The following is an 18,782-nucleotide window of genomic DNA, read 5'->3' as shown; positions in this document are numbered from 1 at the left end:
AATGTACTGCAATCCCAGACTCTTTGAGGCTTCGAGAATAACGGAGACCATTGGGGCCCTGGCAGCTGGCAGCTGTCTCCTGTCTCCTGTCTCCGGTCTCCGCCGTCCATCTTCACAAACACACCATCCATAATATCCTACAACACGACACAATACGAAATCTATACGACACAGAATCTAGCCCGCCTACCCAGGCGCTCCTCCCACCGGCATAGACATCCCGCGCTTGGGAGGGACGACAGGCGTCCGGGTACCAGCATGCGCGTTATCCTGCTTTCGGAGTCTCCGCCTATCCCGCGCCGCCCGAATAATATTATAGTGGATAGCCTGTACGGCAGCATCCACGCCGCTCTCCCCCCGGATCCGCTCTCCGATCCGCGCAGCCTTCTCAATCATGATCCGGTTACTCGTCTTGGTGAAGGCGTCGGCGATATCGTCGCTGCGCAGAGACGATACCTTGGCCCCAACCCCGAGGTTGGTCACCCGTCGAGCCCAGAAGTGCTGGTCGCCAAACCACGGCTTAATGAGGGTGGGGATGCCTGCGCGTAGACTTGCACCCGTGGTGCCCGCGCCGCCATGGTGCATCGCCGCGTCGATCTTCGGGAAGAGCCAGCCGTGCGGGACCTTGTCGACGCTGTAGCATGAAGGGGGAAGGGGCTCGTCGTCGACGTCGGCTTTCGCGTCGCGCGCACTCCATCCTTTCGCGATGATCGCGCGGACACCAGCCTTCTCCACGCCCTTGACGATACTCTTCGTCACCGCTGCCGGGTCGGGAACGATGATACTCCCGAACCCGATATAGACAAGCGGTTTACCGTCAGCCCGTGCCTGCGCCATGAACGCGTCGAGTGACGCCGGAGGCGACCAGTCCATGTCGCTGTTCTCGAGGTTCCAGTATCCCGTGATCGAGATAGCGTCGTCCCAGTCCAGAGGCTTGGGCACGACGGCCGGCGAAAAGTTGTACAAGAACGGCACCTTGTTGATACTCATGTGCTCCTGGTCGGTACTCTTGAGGTTGAGGTACTTCTTGCGCCAGCGGTTGATCTGACCCGAACTCGCGCGCCACATGATATTGTCGAACAGCACGTAAGTGCTGTAGTTGAAGCTCGGGCCCATTTCAATCTGCGGCACCATGAACGCATGCGGGTACGCGCTCGTGCGCGTCCACGGCATGGTGAATGCACGGAAGTAGGGCACGGGCTTGCCGTGCTTCTTGGCCAGCCCCTCGGCAATGTGCACGCCGGCCATGGCGGACGGACTCTCGATGAGTACATCGGCGTCCTGACACGCCTCCCAGCTGTCAACGAGGAGCGCATCGAGCCAGCTTCGGAAGCCGCCTAGAGCCTCCTTGAAGAAGCCCGGTGAGAACATGGCGTAGTCCGTGCTCAGCTTCATGAGCGCCGTAGGGTCGCCACCAGCCTGCCTGTGTTCGATACCGTAGCTCTCGATCCAGGTCTTGAACTCGTCGTGCGTGACAATCACACACTTGTGTCCGTCCTCCATCAGACGCAGAGCGAGGGCAATGTACGGCTGTACATCGCCACGGCTTCCGATGGTGAGCATCGTGAACCGCCGCGGCGTCAGGCGAATGTTCCATCCCGTGCGGTCGTGCCAGGGCCGGTTGGCGACGAACGGCATGTAGCTCAGCTCCTCGTCGCTCACCGCCTTTGGGTACAGCAGGATGTCGGGTGGTGGGGCGAGTACCCGCGCTGCGTTCGTGAGTGTACCGACCTTGCCATCGGCGACGAGCTCTGGGTTGACGTCAAAGTCCTTGTCCTCGAGCTGCATCCCCCGTACCTGCTGCCACATCTGGATAGGGTTCTGCAGCCCCTCAGTGACCGGGAACCCCGATGATGGCTCAGATGCGGACGAGGCAGACGCGTTTTCGGGGGGGAGGTCGGCAGACTTGGGTGTATCGGCACCATTTCCAGGCGGGGTCGGCTGACGCACGAGCTCGTTGATGCGCTCGACGACAAGATCGCGAGACTCCTTCTTCCAAAACTCGAAATGCAAGTCACCTGCTCCTTGGATGTGTAGCTCGAGCGCGTACATGCGGATACGAGCCGACGGGACGGCGTCGGCACCCTTGACATCCCGCACAGCGAAGCGGTACTTGATGTCCGCGCCGAGGTTGGCACGCCGCCAGAAACAAACGTACCGTGGGGAAAGGATGATGTGACCGCGAACGGGCTTGATCTTGCCGATGTAGCAGCGTTTGAGCCAGATACCCTCGTCCTCCCTGAGGCCAAAGACTCTTGCGGCCATGAGAGCCTTCTCTTGCTTGCGAGCTTCGATGAGGGCGAAAGGACGTCCAGCCTCCTCGTCCTCGTCTGGCATGCTGCTACCCTCGGACGAACCTCCAGAGTTGCGCCGGTCACGGTGCGCCTCAATGTCGTCGTCCTTGGCCAGGCAGTCATACCCGCCAACGTCGATGGTGAACTTGGCCGGCGTCACGCCAGGCTTGTATCGTCGCAGGTGGGCAGCCTCGATGGCCGGCTCGACGACCTGCACAAACCACGCTTGCTCGTTGAGCACGCCAAGGACAAAGTCAAACATGTTGGTCTCTTCCTCGACATGCAAGGGTGCAGAGTCGAGGCGCGACGGCGGCGTCGCGCTTAGGTACGTACTGGCACGCGTGACGCCAGGGCCGAACGGCTCGTCTGAAGCAGTGGTGGAGGTTGAGACGGTCTCGGCGCGGAGGGGAGACGAGAACTGGCCCGAGTTGCGCTTCTCCGGGGTGCCCCTCTCGCGCGACGAGTCTCTCGACCGCGACAGGGAGGGAAGAAAGCGGGAGCGGCGCGATATTCTCTCCTCCGTCACTGCGCGGCGAGGAACCTCGAAATCGCCTGGCGTGTCGTTGGACTTGCCAAATCCGACACCGTTGCCAACCGGGTCCTCGATGGGAAGCAGCGTAACGTGCGTGTTGTCATCGAGGCGCACGCTGAGTCTGACGAGGGTCGCGAACGAGTGGTATTTGCTCACGCCGCGGACGGTCGCCAGGTCGAGTGGCACGCAGCAGCGGATCATGCTCCAGCCGTCGGGAGTTGGCACATCCAGCGGACCCATGACGCCCTGCAGCGAGTCGCGGTGTGAATCACGGAAACGCTGGCGCGAGTACCGGAACAGCGCGCTCTCAAAGTAGCGGCGCCATGTGATGGCGCTCTCTTCGTTGTCAACGCTGAAGTGGGTTGTACGCTCGCCGTTGGTCGAGTCGTACACGAAGACAAAGTCGGTGGGGTGATTGTCGTCGAGCGGACCCAGGCGCAGCACCGTCGAGACTGAGTCAGCTTCGTCAGCCAATAATGCTTACGGAGAATTGAAAAGATCGGGCGCACACGGCTCTTCTCATCGCCTGCCGGGTAGGTCGTGATCATCTCCGGTGAGAGCTCCATCCACACTCGCTGCTTGGGCTTGTAGATGCTCGAGTGGTGGACGGTGACAGGGCCTGCGCGGATGATGTTGGAGTGCGCGCCGCTGACGTCCATCGGGTCTGACACGTTCGAGGCCATGAATGCCGAGTCTGGCGGAAGCAGTGCGTGGAAGAGAAGCCGGTGGGTGGTGAGGTGCAGGTTGCCGATCATCATGACGCCCTTGAAGAGGGTGCCCTGGCTTTCAGCCAGGATGTGCTCGGGCTCACTGACGCCGTCGGCGTCGACCATCTTATCGGCAATGTCGCCGAACTCGTCGACGATGGCCTGCAGCTTCTCGGCCTCGTTGTACTCGTTCCGGCTGAACCGGTTAATCTCGACCTCCTTATCGGGCGCAGAGGTCATGGTTGTGGGTGTGGACGGCTCAGTCGAGCTTGTTGGCGTCTCGCTTGTGGGAGCTGTGCTGATACTCTCATCGTCCGTCTCGTACAGGTGGTTGGGACGGTACGATGGGCGTCTAAGGGCGCCGGGCCGCGAGCCCGAGTCGGCATAAGGCAAATTGAGAGTGTTCATTGACAGCGCGGTCAACTTTGCGCCGGCGTCCTCTCTCTCAGCCCGAAGCCAGTCGGCGACGTGGTTCGGTGTCTCCACTCTCTCCTTGTCGTCTGGAGCGCACGAAATGGCGTCGTGGAACTCGTCAGGAGGACCCTCGCCCAACGCAATCCCTTGCTGCACTTCAGACCCTTCATCGTCGTTGTCGACTTGGATGTCGACGGTGATGTCGTCCTCGTCCTCGTCATCTGGGAGATGGACCTTGCCACGCGCACATCCCGTAGCAATAGCCTCAAACATACAAAACAGCTGGCAGGCCGACGCGGTGCCAGCAAGTGCTTCAAAAGAGTCGTCGGAGACGGAGGGTTTGCGGATGGGTGAATACTTCTTGGTGGGGCATTGGGTGAGTCGTTGCAGGCGCTTGTAGGCCTTTCCACTGGTGGATGAGGTGGCGATGCTGGCCGCCGGGGATGTAGGTGACTCGGTGGCCGAAGGCGTGGTCGCAGGATCGGACCCGGAGTCAGGGAGCGAGCCGGAGCCGCGGGGGCACAGGTTTGCGGACAGCTTCTTGAGCGCCGACATTGTGTTTGGGGGCTAGCGAGATGGCAAGCGTACGTATACGTGTGGAGAGATATGGACGATGAGTTGGAGGATGAAAGAAGGGCTGTGAGTTGTGACTAACTGCGGATTTGACTGATGTCAGAGGTATCCCAGTTGGTGCGTCACTTTTGCGGGGGCCGAAACGTTTCTCAGTTCTGGAGTTGTGGACTCGCGGCTGACAAGAGACAATATTGCGGGGGTCGACGTGGACGACGTCTTGTTTTTGCAGATGTCTTTGCGCTTGCGTGTCAAGGCCGACTGAGTTAGTTCGGCTAGAGTTGACCTGTCTAAAAAAGAAGCATGGCCTGCATGATCTGCCTGGTTGCTTTTGGTGGTGAAATGTATGTGTCATGATCCGTTATATTCAATGCCCATCGGCCTTGATCAGATCTGATCCTGCCCTATTTATTACTAGTACCCTACTTACCCGACTGCCGGGGTAGTTGGGTGTTGGCCCAGACCCACCCCAGGGTCATCATACGCCATACCCGCCATATCCGAGGTTCCCGTACTGTCGCTGGTTTCGTACTTTGTGTACAGTATCCGCGTAGGAGCCATCACTAGATCACTGGATCATCCCCTCGGCCCTCGGCCATGATCCCAGGCCAGACTTTTAGGTATGGCTTCATGACGTACGTACGTGGTACGTGGTGGCGCTATCTTGTGATACCGCATGCCAGTGCCCCTCGCCATGCGGAAGCGGAAAAGGTTCGGGCGTCATCGAATCTCCGCCGCCTTCCTTGCTTCCGCGACGGAAGCATCACATACGCCACGTGCAAATCCTCACGTGACTGGAAATGTTGGACCTCCACCTTGAAGATATTGTTGGTCCACCCGTAACTCTATTCTGCAACTAAATCACAATCACCATGGCGGGCGCACCAAAACCCAAGACGAAATCCGACCTCCTTCGCTTCTCGGGACACAAGCATCTTCGCCAGCGTCTGGTCCTCTCCATCCTCTCGGGGAAATCTCTGCGCGTGGATGGTATCAGGACAGACGACGTTCATGTCGGTCTGAGGGACTATGAAGTCAACCTCCTCCGTCTGGTGGAGAAGGTGACGAACGGGAGTACCATTGAGATTAATGTGACAGGTGAGTAGCTGACTGAATGGAGGCTGCGGTCTAAAGGGTGGCGGCTGGCGTCTCGTCAAAGATCAAGAAGAGGCCGGCTCCAGATGGACAACTAGCTAACCCAAGGTACATCCTTCCTCTTCCACCCCGGCCTCCTTCCCGGCGGAACCTACTCGCACACCTGTCCCCGAAGCGTCGGATACTACCTCGAGCTGCTCGTCCCTTTGGTGCCATTCTGCAAGAAACCCTTCTCAATCACGCTCAACGGAATCACAGGCGAAGAGGGCGGCGACCTTTCGGCCGACATGGTGCGGACCGTAACTCTTCCCCATCTCCAACTGTTTGGGGTCCGCGACGCAGAGCTGCAGATCAAGAAACGCGGGGCAGCTCCAGGCGGTGGCGGACAGGTTGTCTTCTCTTGTCCGAATGTGCGACAGCTCAACACGCTCCGCTTTTTGGATGCTGGCAGGATTAAGAGGATTCGCGGGATCGCATACTCTACTCGCGTGTCGCCCCAGTTCGCCAACCGTATGGTTGAAGCGGCACGGAGTGTGCTTAATCGATACATCCCCGATATTTACCTTTATACCGACGTGTATAAGGGTGAAGAGGCTGGAAAGAGCCCTGGGTACGGACTTACCCTCGTCGCACAGAGTACTACCGACGCTGTACACTCTGCTGAGGCGCTCTCTCACACGCCGGGCAAAGAAAGTATTGCGCAGACGCCAGAAGACGTCGCGCTCCACGCTACACGGTTGCTCCTTGAAGAGATTAGTCACGGTGGTGCGGTGGATGGAAAGCACCAGTGGCTCGTGCTCCTTCTCATGGTTCTCGGGAAGGAGGATGTTGGCAAGTGTCTCATGGGCGACTTGACCCCGCATACGTGAGTCCTCTCTTCTCCCACCCCTTCTCTCTGCAGCTCCCCCCTGCCGTCCACCTCTCCCCCCTGCCGTCCACCTCTCCCCACCCACACCCACCCATCGCCCAACCCCTTGCCCCCGCTAACCCCAGCATCCAGTTCCTCCGCGACGTACTCCTCTTCTTCGGCGTCAAGTTCAAGATCTCGCCAGCGCCCGCCCCTGAACTCGAGGAAGGCGAAGAGCGCCCCGCCTCTCGCGGCACAGGCGAAGTACTCGTCTCCTGCGTCGGCGTGGGGTACAGCAACGTCAACAAGGCTATGGCGTAATCATGTGTCATGTATGTACTTCTATCACCTAGCTGCGGTTGAGATCGGCGGGTCCGAGACCCGCCTGCCAGATTAGTGGAGGCACAGGGGGCGGCGGTTCGGAGCGACCGAGGAGCTTGAAGCTTGGGAGGGTTGGGCGGCGGCGGCGTACGGAACGCTGCGTCTCGCCCTTGTCCTTCCGCGGACTAAGGGAGGAACTGGGAAGTGGTGGAGGATGGGGGAGAGGTATGGACGGCATGTCGAAGCGGCGGAGGGCGGGAGATGCCGGCGTACGGGGACGTGGCATGCGTGGTTGCCGCGCGGTGGTGGGAGATTCGTCATCCGAGGATGAAGCCAGTTGGGCGGGGCAGCGGACGACACACACCTTCGTGTCGATGGAGAGATTGGGCTTGTGCCCTCTCCTTGGGCGTTCCCGTTCAGGTGCGCTGTCCTCTGAACTGGGCGTGGTCGAGATGGAGAGGTTGAGAGACGGGCGCGAGTCCCAGTCGAGGTCGTCCGACGGCTCACGAACGAGATCGTTAGGCAGGACGTGCACGTCGTCGATCCCCAGGTCGAATGCGATAAGCTCTGGCGGCGACGAGAGCCCGTGGATCCGGTCCAGGAACTCGTCGTACTTGTCCATCAGGTCCGCAATGTCTCCGAGCTCGGCGACGACCTCGGCGAGCGTCGTGAGCTTGACGCCCGGATGTTGTCGTTTCTCGTACCACGTCTCGCAGCAAACGGCCCAGTCGGCGCTCAGGTCGATCGGGCCGGCTGCGGTGAGGTGCGGGATCGCCTCGGCATGGAAGGCTGGAACCAACTTGCGACGAGCGTCGAGCATGCGCTCGACGTCGGTCGAGACGTTTGAGCGCGTGTTATTGTCGCCTGACGGGGTCTGGGGTTAGCTCGGCTTGGCTGTAGAGGCTGTTCACCGCAAGCGACACAAGGTAGTCGATCATGACGTCGTTGTTAGCCTGGATAAAGACCTTGAACAGTGCGAGGTCTGAATGCCGCACAAGGTCCTTGTCCGAGAAGAACGCGAGCGTGTGCAAAACTTTCGCGATGAGGGTCAACGTGCGCTGCTGTGCAGGGCCGAGGACAGAGTTGGCGAGCCCGAATAGGTGTGGGCTCATCAGGGCCGGGCCAATCAGGCGCAAAAACACAAACGACGATACCGCCTTGTAACGGAGGAGGTCGTCGCCGTCGTCGTGGAACTCCTTGACCATCCGGAAGAGGTGGGCGAGGATATTCCGGATGAAATTCGGGAACAGATGGCGGTTGTCGTACATGTTGGCCCAGCAGGTTTGGATAAGCTCGGTCAAGACTCCCAGCACGCGGAAGTTGAGGACCGGCTCGCTCTCGTCCGAGTAGTTTGGCTGGAAGAGGCGGGGCTCGATGCCCTCGCGAATGACGCGTTTGATTGTGGGGCCAAGTGATGCCTCGAGGAATTCAGAGCACATCATACGCATGAGGACTTCGAGCGTCTTGGAGAGCGGCGTCGTGCTGCGGAACAGGGTCGTGCCTGCTGATCTCGCTTCGATCGTCGCGGTATCTCGCACCCTCTCCATGAGGGTACCCTCGCATAGGGCGATGCGGCAGAGGTACTCCATAGTGCCCTCCATCTGACCACGGCCAGACATGACATAAAGAAACTTGGACGCGTTGCCCGAATGTGCAAGCTGCTTGTCAGTTAGAGACCTGTTCATCGTGCCCACAAGAGAGTTGTACTCAGCCAACGGTACCACATTGACCTCTTGATACGAGACTGTTAGGCGGATCTCGCCGATAATGTTCCCAGCGACCGAGCGTACAGGGTATCTCTCATCGTCCGCCTTGGTGAACGAGGAGACGAGCGGAAGATCAACCTTGCCGAAGAGGACCGAGACCTTGTCCTTCTTCTGCCGCAACAGGAGCAACGCTGGGGTGAGCTGTGCGTTCCCAGCGTGAAAATCAGAGCCAGCCTGATTAACCGGACAACAGAATACTTCACAGTCCATGCCCGCACGGCAACTTTTGTCCGCCCGAGATCTGAAGCAACACAGCCAAGTCCCTTGGGATGGCCCGAAAAGACTGCCTCCCTGTCTGTTACTCACTGCACGTTGAGAAATGTGGTACCTCTGAGAGGTTGAACTGCTCGCCCCAGAAGGGTGTGGCGCCACCCTCAGCAGCCTTGGTCCAGCCAGTGCGTGCTACGAGGCGATCATCCAGAAGCCTAGGGTCAGTATTACCTTCTCGCAACGTACAGTTCCGCCCGGATTTGGTCCTTCCAAGACCAACCAGGTTTGGCGTGTGCCCGCTTGATCTCGAGCTCTCGTCGTTTTCCGGGTGACTTGGCCGGCCGGCTCTCGCTCGTCACGCTCCCATCCTGCTGCGACGAACTCCCATCCAGATCAGGCATGGGCATGTGGTGAGCCTGCGCCTCCTGGATATCCAACACGGCGAGACGGAGGCGGCGATGTGTACGCGTCATACGCCCGTCATCGAGGGGAATGCGGGCGAGTGAACGCAGAATCGCATACCACTCGTCCTTGGCTCTTTGGCTCGAGAAGGCAAGGAAGAGTAGGAGCTCCTGCTCCCCCGCCTCCTGCGGCTTGAAGAGCTGCGTTGATGGTGTCAGCGGCGCCAGTGGGAGAGGCGAGTTGAAGGGCGGTGGTGTCTGGACTGAGGAAATGGGTGGTCCGACGTCTGACGCTGATATTGTCTTGCTCCTCGCTCGTGTAGGCATCGGGATCATACCAAAGAGCCGGGAGCTCTCGCTCGGCTGTCGTTTCCGCCCGAAGGGGACCGACATGAAGCTCTTGGGGGGGCTCATCGCGCTCTGGCTGCTCGCGCTGCTCGCCGACTCTTGATGTGCGATTGGGCGGCAGAGCTCGCCCGGCATCGAGCTTGCTGGTGGCGGCTCGTCGAGGACGCGGCACCCAGTGAGTCGGAGCGAGATTCCATGTGCCCGCGCCGAGATGGAGGGGTGAATGTGCTGTATGTCGCAGATGCTCCATACTCCAGAGTCGGTGGGGCCTGGCAACCCAACGCTGAACACGGCTTTGCGCTTGGATCAGCGCTGCTTCTCTCCGGCTTCCGGCTTACAGTTGCCGAGCGCAACACCCGCAACTCGCCCCCGCCGGAACCGCCCTCGCCCGCCAACTTGACGGACAAGGAGCCTTTGGACCAGCGTGCCGGCAGGCCTCGCTCCGGGCCTGCAACGGAGGCCGGGCCGCGCCATCCCGGGAGTTTTCCATACGACCGCGAATCTGGGACTGCGTGAGCGCCGCTAGGGGGTTACGTACGCTTCAATGACCGGTCGATGGATGCCGAGCCGGTGGACGCGCGCGCAGCCCGCGACTTGAACGGTGGAGGGGAGAACGCCGTCGGAGAGTTCGGCGAGGGTAGGGGCGAGCCCCCGAATAGCGGGCGCGGAGGAGGGAGGGGAGGCGGCTGGTGTCAGAGGCTGCGCACGGGCCAAGTGTCAATGTCACACACAATGTCTATTTCCGAGGCACGCTTCTTCTTGAACGCAGCCGGCGATGGTGGGGGTAAGAGGCTGGTCGAGGCGACATGGTACTCAACCTGGGTCTCGTAGACCCACGACGCCGAGGGCATGGGACCAGCGTGACTGAACGTGTGGGCGTGAGCGGAATGGGGTCGAGGTCGAGGCTAGGGGATAGGGAGGGAGTTTTTTGGTTGGTGAGTGGCAAGAATGTCAAACTTGGAGGACAATTGTTGGGAGAGAGATCTAGAGAGAGAGAGAGAGAGAGAGGAAGGTTGAAGCGGAGAAGGGGTAGAGTGTGTGAGAGGGACCGTGGGCTAGTTTGGTATGTGTGTGTTAAGTGAATAAGTGAGTATGTTTGTATGTGTGTGCGTCGACTAGGTGAACAGAGAGATGAGTGTGGATGATGAACAGTGAACAAGTGAACAGTGATGGGTTGTGATTGAGCACGGGCTCTCAAACGGATCAGGTCATGTTCAACTTGGAACTGCGTGTCGGCTGCTATCGCATGGTGAGCGATATAGGGGAGATTCAAGGGTGTAGAGGCTTGAGAGGGGTGTAGAGGGTAAAGAGGGAAAAGGATACGATGTAGATGCAGGGAGACAATGTTCGTTTGAAGCTTCACGTGCCCTCTGTTCATACGGGCTAAAAGGTATACTCAAGGTATGTAAGTACTCAGGCAGCTTTGTATCAACCAACCTCTCTCTCTCTTTATCTCGATCTCTCCATGTTGACCTTTCCCTCCCTCCGGATTCTTCTCCGCTTGTCTGCCTTCCCTCATCCCCTCATCCCCTCATCGCCCTCGTCCTCCTCTCCTATCCCTCTGTTCCTCTGTTCCTCTCAACTTGCTTCCACAGCCCTGCACTTTCTGCAAGTCCTGCAAGTCCTGCAAGTCCTGCAGCGATCTCCAAACCAACATCCGTGCCCACTTCTCGGTCCAGCTGCATCCAGGGGAGATCAAAGGGACAACGTGGGGACCAAGGGGGAATAGAGGGAATCAAAGGGGAGCTGTGAGCGACTGAAACTGAGTCCAGTGCACGGACCACACTACCAGCCAGTCTCCAAGGCTCAGAGGTTTGCTGGGTTCTTGACCAATCGACCAAGTGTTGTAGAACGGAGAGTCGTGGAGCCATGGAGAGTCTGTTAATGGGTATAATGGGACAAGGCCAAATATCTAGATATTCCCAAAGCCACCCACTCACAGACCACTTTTGAACGCTTGTACGCCTGATTACTACCTGGGATACCTGAACCACGGGCCTCCATTCAGGAGCAATCACCAGCACCCAATTGCTGGGCCGGGAATGCCCGGCATGTCCTCCATCTCCATACCTTATTACCGAACCTTTTTAAGTCCGGTACTCCGGTTGATCAGGTTCCCTCGTCACTCACGCCACGCGTCAGTATCAGTATCAAATCAGTCACCCCTCGACCCTCGCCCGCCCGCTGGAAGGGACATTTATAGCGCACAAGTTCCGGAAGAGTTTTCCACGCCCGCCCATCGTCCACACGATGTCAGGGCTCATGTCAATGGCGCATGACTACGCAAGCGAGCGGAAGCGGTTAGGGCAAGTCAAGTCAAGTCAAGTCCTGGGTGGGCGCCATGTGGTGGCGGCCGCGTGGTCAGCGGTGGGCGGCGGGCGGGGGTTAGTGGGGTATGAGGGGCGTCGGCGGTGGGCCGCATGGCGGATCGAACGCCCGCCCGTCGCCGAGCCGCGCCAGGAACACGCCTACGCCCATTCCAACGCCCACGCTCACGCCTACGCCCACGCAACGCCACTGTGAGGTCAGCTGATCAGCTGACGTTATCAAGATATGAGATTGGAGAGCGAGGGCGAGGGCGAGGGCGAGGGCAAGGGCGATGGAGAGTGGGACTCTGACGTTGAAAGCTGAAGCCTGGAGCCTGGAGCCTGGAGCCTGGAGTCTGACACCGTAAGTCGGTGTCTGAGCTTTCACTGACAGATGGTAGAGGGGCGGCTGACGTCTTGGCGGCCGGGAGGACTGAAGCAAGTAAACTTGGGGCGCCAAAAGTCGGAGCTTGGGTAGCTTGGCGATGATGAAATGGCAATCACAATCTGAAGCCTTATCGTAGCCCGTTGGCCGTGGGAACGGTCTGTCTGATGTAACTCCAGTACAGCCCATTCCGCAGCTGCACCGCATGTACGTGTTCCATGCCTAGTCCCAGGTTAGGTACAGAAGGCCTCGGAGGCGGGAGGGTGCACCCGGGAGAGTGTATGGAATCAGGGATAAAATGTTGCAATGTGCCAACGTGCCAACGTGCAATGTGCCATGGGATTCACATGAGCTCCTTCAAGTTCACATTACTTTACATTACATTACATTACACGGGTTGTGGGGCCTATCGACTCTGACTGGAATCATGACATTACTCGCTGCGCTTGAAGTATTGGAGTTTGGGTGCGTCTTGAGCAATCCTCGGTTCTACGTCGAGCTAAGTGTATGGTTCGCGTTCATGGGACTGTTATCTGTTGCGATTCAGGATATCTGAATATAGCACCTGTAGAAATGCAGACCCTCTCAAGGCTGGTAGGCTGGGAAATGCCTCGTCCTCGTTCCTCAGACCCCAACATGTTCCCCAGCCTCTGACTGCGGCCCCATGGGAAAACACCAGAATGGGTACTGTACGTTGGGCACATGTACGTTGGGCGGTGTACCGCGCTCATCGTACCTGGAAGCTGACTGCCTGTTGCGATAAGTGAAACTGTCCCCGCGGCCCTGGTCCCGGGACCTTCCCAGTCCCCAGACCCCAGACCCCAGACCCCAGACTTGCCCATCTTCCCGCTGCCGCCGGCTCATGCCCAGGTGACTTTTTATGCCCCAAAGATTCGCAGCCCAATCGCGGCAAGGTTGGCAGATCGAGTCGCGTCGTGATTTCCTGCGTGACGCAGACCGAGCATATGAAACATTTACACTCAGCTGTCTTGGGCGCTACTCTGTGGCGCTACCAATCCGGTAGACTGAATGGCCCACAATTACCACACGTTGAGATTACCGATACGGATGGAGGATAGGGATCGCCAGTCTGACAGTCTGACGAGGGCTAGCGCGATGTCTTGGGATAATGGCGTGCGGGGGTCCCGTTACATTATCTGAATATGAATGAGAGTGAGCGCAGCGTGGGAAGCGAAAGAGATAATAGTACGTTTAATACCTCGTAGTAATGGTTATTAGACATTGTTCTCGTGGAATCTATTTGGTGCCTTTTGGTTGTAGTTTTGTTCCCTGAGAGTCGCGTCGTAACCCACCCTGAGGGCCTGGGTTGCTGATTGTACGATTGTGTGGAGACAAAGTCAGGGTGATCGGGGATCGGGGAATGACTTTGGTAACTATTTGTATTCAGTCGTATTCAGGCATATTCAGGCCTTTGATTTTCATCTTCCCTTCTTATAATGCCTTTTATGATCTCATAAAGCGGTATGAGGCGTCCAATGTTTCGATATGTCTCAAAACTATTGACAGAAAGATGTATAGGAGATGGCATGCTTGATCCCTCAAACAAACTTTGCGTACTCTTCCCATTACTCTATACTCTACTGTCTTGTCATCTACACTTACATTCAACATTGTCTCGCTTTGTTCACTCCAATCCTAGTTCCCGCACACCCCGGACACCAAACTCCAACGCGCCAAAACAGCAAGGCAGTCGCGACGCGTCGCCCTCCCCACACGCGCCCACAACCCCACGAGATCCAACCACACAACACACGCACAACCCACACTCATCCTCTGCATCCCATCCATCTCCCCATCTTCATCCTCTCGCTTCGGTGATTCTTCTCTTTGCCTCACATTCGCACGATTGCGCAAATCGACCCCGCGCTGGAACATATCCCTGGAGGCTTACCCATTAGCATTAGCCATCTTCGCACCGCCCAACGCCACCACCTTCCCTGTGGGATCCTCGTTTCCTTTTGTCTCCCAAACTTGCAATCTACAAATCTTGGCAGTTTGAGTACATTCCCACACAGATTACTAGACAAGACACACCTTGTCAATCCTTCAATACTCAATTCAGCCTCACACTCGGCCAGCCACCCATTAGACCGTCTTCCCCAACATTCCACATTCCCATTCCCGTTCACATTCACATTCTCACCGCCCTAAACAAACTCCCTCCTTTTTCTGTTGCAACAGATTCTTGATTCTCTACATATCACCATCGTCATTATCATCATCATCATCATCTAGTCCGTCACCAACCTTATCGGCCATTATCCCATCTCTCATCGACATTGGTGCACGGACATTGTTGGTGACCGACGATCCAACTGCGCCATCTCGACCAACTGTATCTTTCCCCAGACGTTGTAGGGTTGGAACCGCTGTCGCAGCTACAACGTTGCCGACGTGCCTTGTAGCCCCCACATCGAGATCTTGTTCGTCTCGATCCAGCTTGGTCCAGCTCCCAGCGCTCGTGCGCCCGTACAAAAGGAATCGACAAGATCGCACCAAGCCTTGTCCGTACAAACCGTTCCGCCCTACGTTGTCCACGTTTGATACATCGACCCCGCTTTAGTTCCCTCGGCCGCCGATCCTCGGCCGTCCTCCTTCTGAAAACGTGCCTCGAAATTCGTACCTGGCAAACCCGGAGCTGTTTCCCATTTCTGTCCGTTCCGGGAACAATGGCATTTTGGTGAGTTTACTATTGTCCGATGTGCCGAGGTTCGGGGTGCCGGAGTGCAAGTCTGGAGGAGGCACGCCAAATTCATCAAGCGCTGGTGGGTGCCAAGGGCTTGATGAGAATGGGAAGACTATGAAGAGTGCAAAGCGGAGGTGGAAGATCCGCTCCCCTCCCTCTCCCTCTGGCCTCGACTTTGTTGGCTTGGGTTGTGGCATGGTTGATTCCGATGGTGATGTCACAGTGCAGGGAAAATTGAGCCACTTGTGGCCTAGTCCCTATTCCTCTGTTGAGCCGCCATGATCCCTCCAAAGCCCTGCAGCGTGTCATTAACAATATTATTATGAATTCCGACACGGGTGCTTACAACATCTCAGAAAACACTCGATTTCAACCTGCCAGCTCCATCATCATTCCATTAACCGCTCCACCCGTCTGTTCTCGTTGATTATTGTCTGGCTGGTCGCTGTAAACCACAAGTTGATTGTAAGTTTTGAACTCGGTTGGCCTGCTTGGCGCGCGGCATCTAAGGTGCGCTTCCCACGCAAGCCACGGTTTGGGCCTAGAACCCCTAATAGCCTTGGGTGGCAGATGGTAACATTCCGCTGCTTTGCCTGCTATCACACACACACCCACACAACGCTTCCCCTCAGCTTGCTCCCTTGCAGCCCTATTGAGCTCTTCAGCTCGATTACATGTACCCCGCCCCCCAGCCCCCACCCAGCCCGCAATCAATAGAGCTGACATCCTCTTCTCTCGCTTGACACCTGGATAATCGAACATCTACACTATCACATTACAATCAATACGCCCTGCTCCACAAACTTTGCATCGCATCGCTCATCTATCTCTGCGCCCTCCACCACGCGTCCATAACATGTTGTCGCCGACAGCCCGCTGAATCGATCCACCCAACCCAGCTACGCCTTGTTCATTGATATCAACTACCATACCCATTAGCCCCTATCTCATCTCGTTCCTACTTCGCCTGTCAGTCCACTTGATATCAATACTGCACCAGGCTTGACCGACCACAAACTTCATTGCATTGTAAGTTTTGTTTCGCACGTGCGAGGGAGGCGTGTCATACTCGCAGCTTTGTCTGCGGCTCGGAGTTGTATGGCTAGAGGCTAGACTATTATCGCTACACAACCCCTGGCCACTTCCCACAATTCGCTGCGCCGTTCCTCTTCCCCCCCCCCCCCCACAACAACTTGTCCCTCGAAAGAGGACGACGTACGCCAACTAGTGTTTCCCACCGCAGCACCTCGCAACCCTTATCGCACACAATTATCGATGCAATAGCTAACCATTCCAGCGCTTGACTGCCTTTGCATTGTCCACACTACCATGCCATACGCCGAACCAACCTCCCCAACCTCACCACTGTCACCACTAGTAGGAGCGCGCCCAAACCACGCAAGACGGCACTCCCGCAACAACTCGCTCGACTTTCGGCCCACCACCACTCCCATGACTGGCCTCCCTCGCCGCTCAAACTCGTCGGCAAACTCGTCGACGACAACGACAACGCACGCTACCCGCAAAGGCACATTGTCCAACGCACCTCGAACAGCAACCAACTCGATTAGCCTTGAAACTCTTGAGGCCATGAGCGCTGTCGAGTCACTGCGGTCGCCGCCAATTAAGGGCCCAGACTACGGCAGTCTCGGACTCAGGCTCCACAGCCGCAACGCATCTGAAGTCTCGAACACTCGCCCAACCCCACCAACATCACCTGTCACCTACTCGACAACGTCGCTGCTGCAGCGTCAGAAGCGCCTGTCCATTACCTCACTTCCTTCGCCGACCGAACCACTTGAACCACCAAGCCCTGCCGAGCACAGGCGCATGTCGGACCGAATGGTACGCAAGAAGTCGGGCGAGATGGTCAAGCCGGCGCTCAAGAACCGTTCGATGTCTACGCCGGACTTCAGCCGGGGTGAGTCCCAAGACTTATCGGGCAAATCCCAGTCGTCGCACAACTTGTGGGAGCGGACAAAGAGTGTGCGGTTTGACGACGGTGAACTGGAGTCGGTTGTCCTCTTCCTTCGTAGCCAGCGTCCCAACGCCGTCGCCAAGGCAGTTGACGGAGGGTATAGCCCTGTCGATGGGGATGACGAACACGAGAAGGACCTGTCCGACTATGTCCACTTCCGCACTCGCCGCAGTGGTGGCGCGCGTGGGTCCAACGGCGGGGACCAGACCGATTTCCAGATCGACACTTGCAGCGCTGTGCCGCGCGTGCGCCTCGATTTTGGCCCGGGCACGCAAGGCATTCTCAAGGACGAGTACGTTGTGCTTGAGCGCATCGAGATGTGTCAGCCATTAGGGCTGCGAGGGTCGGTGCTCGTTCGCAACATCGCCTTTGAGAAGTGGGTGGGCGTGCGCTTCACCCTGGACGGGTGGCAGTGAGTACCCCATAGATCATTCTCGGCTTCTGATGCTGACATCTCAGGACGATCTCGGAGGTTTCGGCCTCACACGCATCTAACATCCCTCCTGGCACCACGGGCGACGAGGGCTGGGACCGCTTCTGCTTCAACATCAAGCTAGAGGACTATCGACGCAAGCTCGAGGACCGCGAGTTTCATCTGTGTGTGCGTTACAACTCCAACGGCGGCGAGTGGTGGGACTCGAACGGTGGCCAGAATTACCGCATCACGTTCAAGCACCAGGTCGCTCTGCGCCAACGTCCCACATCGCAGTTCTGGAGTGGCAGCCTCACCCACGGGGCCACGACAGTCGCCACTACCACGCTACCCCGCCGCCGTCAGCCTGGACACCGCCATTGGACGTTCCCACAGTCGGAAATGCCTATCGCGCGCCCCGATTCGCCTGCGCTTTCGCCGCCTCCTCAGGGCGCATTCCGCCCACCATCTGCGCCTGATGTGCACTCTTACCTGCGCCTCAAGAAGTACTGTGCCCCCTCGCCACCCCAGTCGCCGCCCACGAAGCTTCCACCTGCAGCAGGGCTTGAGCCCATTCTTCTGTCGCTGGCCCCTGAACACGCACGTGCGGCGCCTCCCCCACCGATGACGCTTGTGCACGGTCGGCCCGCAACAACGTGGATTCCCACGGGCCTCGCTGCCAACGACGAGGATGTGTTTGCGACGTCGGAGTCGTCGTCCGAAGCCGGCGACCTCGGCGACATTACGCCCACTGTCGCGCGCGCACGCTCGCCCGAGACCCAGCCCATCCTCGAAGGTTCGCCATTCGTCGCGAGCCCAGTCACGAGTCCCGTAACCGCAAGAACCGCAAGAGCTGCAAGACCCCAGGACAAGGGCGGCGCCAAGATACAACGCAACACGTCTGTGTCTGGCGACCTCCAATCTATGGCAAGTGTAGACTCGAGCGTCGGTCTCATGACACCTCCGAGCAGCAATCTCTCGTCTCCGCCTCTCCACACGACACTCCTCCCTCCTGAATCCCCCACTACCTCAATGTCGACGGGCGACTCGTCGCCTGTAAACACGCTCATCTCGACGACACCCGACGAGGTCGACGGACGCGACCACGACGGCCGCACACTCAACGCTGCGTCGTACCAGGAGTTCATTGACAAGTTTTGCTTCTTCAAGTCGCCTCCTAGTGCGTCGAGGACGCTCGAGGACGAGTACGGCGGGTCGTACTTCCCTCCCATCACCGGGAGCAGCTACTACAACAGCTTTTCTATGGGCAGCACTACTCCACCAGGAGCGATGACGCCGACGTTTGACACGTTCAACATGGCGCGGGCCACGACGCCGACGAACGCGAGCATCACTTCTGCCTCAGGCTCAACCCCCCGCGAGTCTCCTTCGCGCTCGCCCACGGCAGCAACCTATCCCCTCCCATGGACTCCTGGCGAGGAGTCTGCGCCGAGCGTGGCTGCGGCGTAACCCACATCAGAAGATTGAC

The 18,782-nt window shown here is 58.2% G+C and overlaps 4 protein-coding genes across 4 annotated transcripts; 2 read left to right on the top strand and 2 right to left on the bottom strand.

Annotated features, from left to right (window-relative positions):
* Nucleotides 1-186: 186 nt before the first annotated feature.
* CcaverHIS019_0310550 (uncharacterized protein) lies at nt 187-4,502 on the bottom strand (the record flags this gene model as incomplete). The annotated part of the gene is made up of 2 exons (XM_060599570.1): nt 187-3,278; nt 3,311-4,502. The coding sequence occupies 2 exons, from the start codon at nt 4,500-4,502 to the stop codon at nt 187-189; spliced, it is 4,284 nt and encodes a 1,427-aa protein (XP_060456250.1).
* An 887-nt stretch (nt 4,503-5,389) lies between these two features.
* CcaverHIS019_0310540 (uncharacterized protein) lies at nt 5,390-6,780 on the top strand (the record flags this gene model as incomplete). Its single annotated transcript, XM_060599569.1, has 3 exons — nt 5,390-5,615; nt 5,721-6,477; nt 6,606-6,780. 3 exons carry the CDS (start codon nt 5,390-5,392, stop codon nt 6,778-6,780), a joined length of 1,158 nt encoding a protein of 385 aa, XP_060456249.1.
* A 28-nt stretch (nt 6,781-6,808) lies between these two features.
* CcaverHIS019_0310530 (uncharacterized protein) lies at nt 6,809-10,356 on the bottom strand (the record flags this gene model as incomplete). The annotated part of the gene is made up of 7 exons (XM_060599568.1): nt 6,809-7,654; nt 7,692-8,677; nt 8,853-8,971; nt 9,003-9,805; nt 9,844-10,013; nt 10,044-10,191; nt 10,237-10,356. The coding sequence occupies 7 exons, from the start codon at nt 10,354-10,356 to the stop codon at nt 6,809-6,811; spliced, it is 3,192 nt and encodes a 1,063-aa protein (XP_060456248.1).
* A 4,530-nt stretch (nt 10,357-14,886) lies between these two features.
* CcaverHIS019_0310520 (uncharacterized protein) lies at nt 14,887-18,763 on the top strand (the record flags this gene model as incomplete). The annotated part of the gene is made up of 4 exons (XM_060599565.1): nt 14,887-14,897; nt 15,904-15,932; nt 16,201-17,293; nt 17,341-18,763. 4 exons carry the CDS (start codon nt 14,887-14,889, stop codon nt 18,761-18,763), a joined length of 2,556 nt encoding a protein of 851 aa, XP_060456247.1.
* Nucleotides 18,764-18,782: the final 19 nt, after the last annotated feature.

Source organism: Cutaneotrichosporon cavernicola (genome assembly GCF_030864355.1).
Source record: "Cutaneotrichosporon cavernicola HIS019 DNA, chromosome: 3".
In the NCBI taxonomy this organism is placed as follows: Eukaryota; Fungi; Basidiomycota; class Tremellomycetes; order Trichosporonales; family Trichosporonaceae; genus Cutaneotrichosporon; species Cutaneotrichosporon cavernicola.
The sequence above is the reverse complement of the archived record's forward strand: the minus strand, read 5'-3'. Positions and strand labels throughout refer to the sequence as shown.